Raw genomic sequence first — 4,127 nt, forward strand, 5'->3', positions numbered from 1 at the left:
GCGCTATAGAGTGGACTGCCAGGTGATAGTAGGAAACAGGGATGTCTTGTGACTTGTGGCGCCCGGTGGTGATGTGGAACCACCAGGCGGTCTTTCCTGCCATTTCGCTTAGCGGCGCTTAGGCTACGCTAGGCGATGGTGTAGTGGCACGGTGCATTGTGATATGTTTTTCATGGCTTGTTGTGTTGGTCCTAGTCTGGGATATGCTTGATGTTGTCATGAGCGGGTAAGTTTATGACTGGTGATGAACACGTGATGATATGAGCGAGGAGGTTTATATCCTGATACTTTCATGTGGGGATACGAGCATGAAGGTTCGTATGTTCTGTGCTCACACTTGAGAGATGCTACAAGCGAAGAGGTTTGTAGCTGGTGGATCACGTGTGTTGGACTACGGGCGGGGAGGTCCGTAGAGTTGGAGCACGAGCGGGCAGGTTCATGGAAACATTGGAATTCCTAAGACCAGCTTGAGTATGTACCTTGTGTAGTGTAGTAGTGGTGGAGTATTATGGGTGCAGGGGGGTGCCTTGGCACCCCCAAAAATTTTGAAATCTTTTTTACAATATGTATTTTGATTTTTTTTATTATAGATATTAGGTATTTTGATTTTATTTTGTTATAAATATTAAATCAAATATTTTATTTCTTTTATAAACATAATAATTAATACTAATAAATAATAAAATATAAAATCAAATATAATAAAGAATAAAGATTAAAAAGATTTATCAAGATATTATTTATTATTTGTTTTCATTATAGATTGTGTTTTTCATAAATTGTTCTCATATTTCATTCTCATTTGTTTTCTTTTGTTTCTGAAAAGAAAAAGATCTATTATTTTTTCTCTTATTTCTCTTTTATTCTCTTCCATCCTCGAGGAAGAAAAGAAGAAGGTAATTCTTTTGTCTCACCTGATAGTGAAATATTAATTCAATAATTTATTTAATGAGCCACTTTTATATGTTTATGCCTTGAATTTCTTACAAATTGTTCTCATCTTCCATTCTTACCTATTTTCTTTTGTATCTGAAGAGAAAAAGATCAATTATTTTGCTTTCATCTCTCAACTATTCTCTTCCATCCTCGAAGAAATCAAGAAGGTAATTATCTTTTGTCTCACTTGATAGTGAAATATTGGTTTAATAATTTATTTAATGAGCCTCTTTTATATTAATTTTTTATTTTATCAACATAGAAGAAAAAATGATTGTATTGTGTGTTTTTTATAATTGAATTTTAAGTGTGGTTTGATTATCATCGAATTTTCTTTTGGTATTTATGTCTCTCAATATTTTATTAGATTATAATAAATCATTTTTTAGTATTTTTTTAAATAGGTATATTGATGAAGAATAAAAGAATAGATTCATTTTTTAAAAGTGATAAAGGGAAGCTACCCGTGAAGATGAAAACAGGACAAATTCAACTCTTCCAGATATTCTGAAGCATGATACTAATGTTCCAATTGTTCAGTCAGAGGAGCCCCCTTTTAAGGTTCAAAAAATTATAGGTGAGAAGTTTCATATTAATTCTTTGGAACGTGATCCAGGAAAATGTCTTCAAATATGGGAATATCCAATGAGTCAAAGAGATGAGATTCGAAGAGCTTATTTAAAATGGGGTCCATATCAAATGCAACTTGAAAACTATCCTTATTCTAAGGAAAAACATCCAAGGAGATTTCAATCTAGTTGGTTTAAGATTTTTCCTTCTTGGCTAGAGTATTCCCCGGCTAATGATGGAACTTATTGTTTGGCATGTTATCTATTTAGTTCAAAGCCATATGGTCGTTTTGGATCAGATGTGTTTACTAAACAAGGTTTTAGATCATGGAGAAAGGTTAATGCGGGAAAAAGATATGCATTTCTCAACCACATTGGAGATAGTCCTTGCTCACCGCATAACAGTGCAATGAAAGCTTATGAAGACTTGTTGAATCAATCTATGCAATAACATTATAAATATTCAAAGTTTAGAACAAGTCTGCAAGAATCGTTTACGGCTCAAAACCTCTATTGACACAATTCGTTGGCTAGCATTTCAAGCTTGTGCATTTAGAGGCCACGAGGAAACACCAGAGTCACGTAATAGAGGTAACTTTATTGAAATGATTAAACTTCTAGCATCATATAATGATAAAGAGGCACAAGTTGTGTTAGAAAATGCTCTGTATAATGCTAAGTATACTTCTCATCATATTTAGAAAGAAATCTTGCACATTTTCTCTAGAAAAGTAAGAAGTCACATTCGAGAAGAAATTGGAGATTCTAAATTTTGCATAATTGTTGATGAAGCACGTGATGAATCTAAAAAAGAGCAAATGGCTATTGTTTTAAGATTCGTAGATAAGGATGGTAATATAAAAGAACAATTTTTGATATTGTGCAGTTAAGGATACAACAGCCGCCACTCTAAAAAAAGAATTGAGTGTCGTTCTCTCTAGGCATAATCTTGATGTTTCCAATATCCGCGGTCAAGGGTATGATGGTGCTAGTAATATGAGGGGAGAATGGAATGGGTTGCAAGCATTATTTCTTAATGATAATCCTTATGCTTATTATGTGCATTGTTTTGCTCATAGACTACAACTTGCTTTGGTGGCTGCTTCAAGAGAGGTCATTCCAATTCATCATTTTTTTTCAAATTTGGCTTTTATTGTAAATGTCATGATGAGTTACAAGCTATTGAATTAGATGGAATAACTCAATTGTTAGAAATGGGTGAACTTGAAACTGGTAAAGGAAAAAATCAAATTGGCACTTTAAAACGAGTTGGTGATACTCGTTGGAGCTCACATTTTTATTCCATTTGTAGTATGATGAAGCTATATAATGCATCTTGTTTGGTTCTTCAAAAAATTATTGTTGATGGATCAACTTATTCTCAAAGGGGTGATGTTGATGCTGCATTGAATATGTTGTCTTCATTTGAGTTCATATTAATTTTACACATGATGAAAGAGATTATGGGAATTACTGACGGTTTTTGCCAAGCTTTGCAGAAACTATCTCAAGATATATTGAATGCTATGCAATTGGTTTGTTCTACTAAAATTTTGATTCAAAAGTTGAGGGAGGATGGTTGGCAAAATCTATTGAAAGGTGTGGTATTCTTTTGTGAACAACATGACATTGATATTCCTGATTTTAATTCTACTTATGTTGCACGTCATGGCCGTTCTCGACATCAAAAAGATCATGTCACTATGGAACATCATTTTAGGGTGAATATATTTCTTGTTACAGTGGACAAGCAGTTGCAAGAATTAAATGACAGGTTTAGTGAGCAAACAATGGAACTTTTAACTCTAAGCAATGCTTTAGTTCCTAAGGATGCTTATAAAGCTTTTAACATTGAGGATATATGCACTCTTGTGAACAAATATTATCCTTTAGATTTTAGTGAGCAAGAGAAGATTAGTTTAAATTTTCAACTTCAACATTTTATTATTGATGCTCCTAACCATCCAGATTTGAAGAATTTATCAACCATGCTTGAATTATGTCAATCTTTGGCAAGAATAGGAAAGTCAAGGACATTCTACTTGATTGATCGTTTAATTCGTCTTATTTTAACTCTTCCTATCTCTACAGCTACAACAGAAAGATCATTTTCTGCAATGAAGATTATCAAAACAACATTGCGGAATAAAATGGAAGATGAATTTCTTGCCGACAATATGATTATTTACATTGAAAAAGAAATAGCTGAAAATTTTAGTTCTGATTCAATTATTGATGAGTTTAGGGATCTGAAGGAACGAAGGGCAATCTTTTAGATATTTGTGATTTCATTTTTAGTTATCGTTATACTAAGTTATGTATTCATTTTTATTGTGTTAGTGACAATAATGAAATGTATAAATTTTGGATGTATTATTTGGGCTCCCCCAACAATGTTGGTCAAGATCCGCCACTGTAGTGTAGTGTGCTTTTCTTGTTTTCGTTATCATGATGTGATGTGAGACTTGGATCAAGGGATGTTGTGCCATGAGTGGGTAGGTTCATGGATGGTGGTGAACACGTGATGATATGAGCGGGGAGGTTCATATCCTATTACTCTCGTGTGGGGATACGAGCGAGGTAGGTTCGTATGTTCCGTGCTCACACTTGAGAGATGCTGCG

General features: G+C 33.8%; 1 protein-coding gene across 1 annotated transcript; it reads left to right on the forward strand.

Annotated features, from left to right (window-relative positions):
* Positions 1–2,110: 2,110 nt before the first annotated feature.
* On the forward strand, positions 2,111–3,781 carry LOC114163620 (uncharacterized). Its single transcript, XM_085666756.1, has one exon. The coding sequence runs from the start codon at positions 2,720–2,722 to the stop codon at positions 3,779–3,781; it is 1,062 nt and encodes a 353-aa protein (XP_085522882.1). The 5' UTR covers positions 2,111–2,719.
* Positions 3,782–4,127: the final 346 nt, after the last annotated feature.

Source organism: Vigna unguiculata, chromosome 9 (assembly GCF_037176805.1).
Source record: "Vigna unguiculata cultivar grain cowpea cultivar isolate G323 ecotype 2 chromosome 9, ASM3717680v1, whole genome shotgun sequence".
NCBI lineage: Eukaryota > Viridiplantae > Streptophyta > Magnoliopsida > Fabales > Fabaceae > Vigna > Vigna unguiculata.

Bases quoted from the DNA above. Each gene is read 5' to 3' on its own strand.
- LOC114163620 (XM_085666756.1), top strand. From the start codon at position 2,720: ATGGGTGAACTTGAAACTGGTAAAGGAAAAAATCAAATTGGCACTTTA.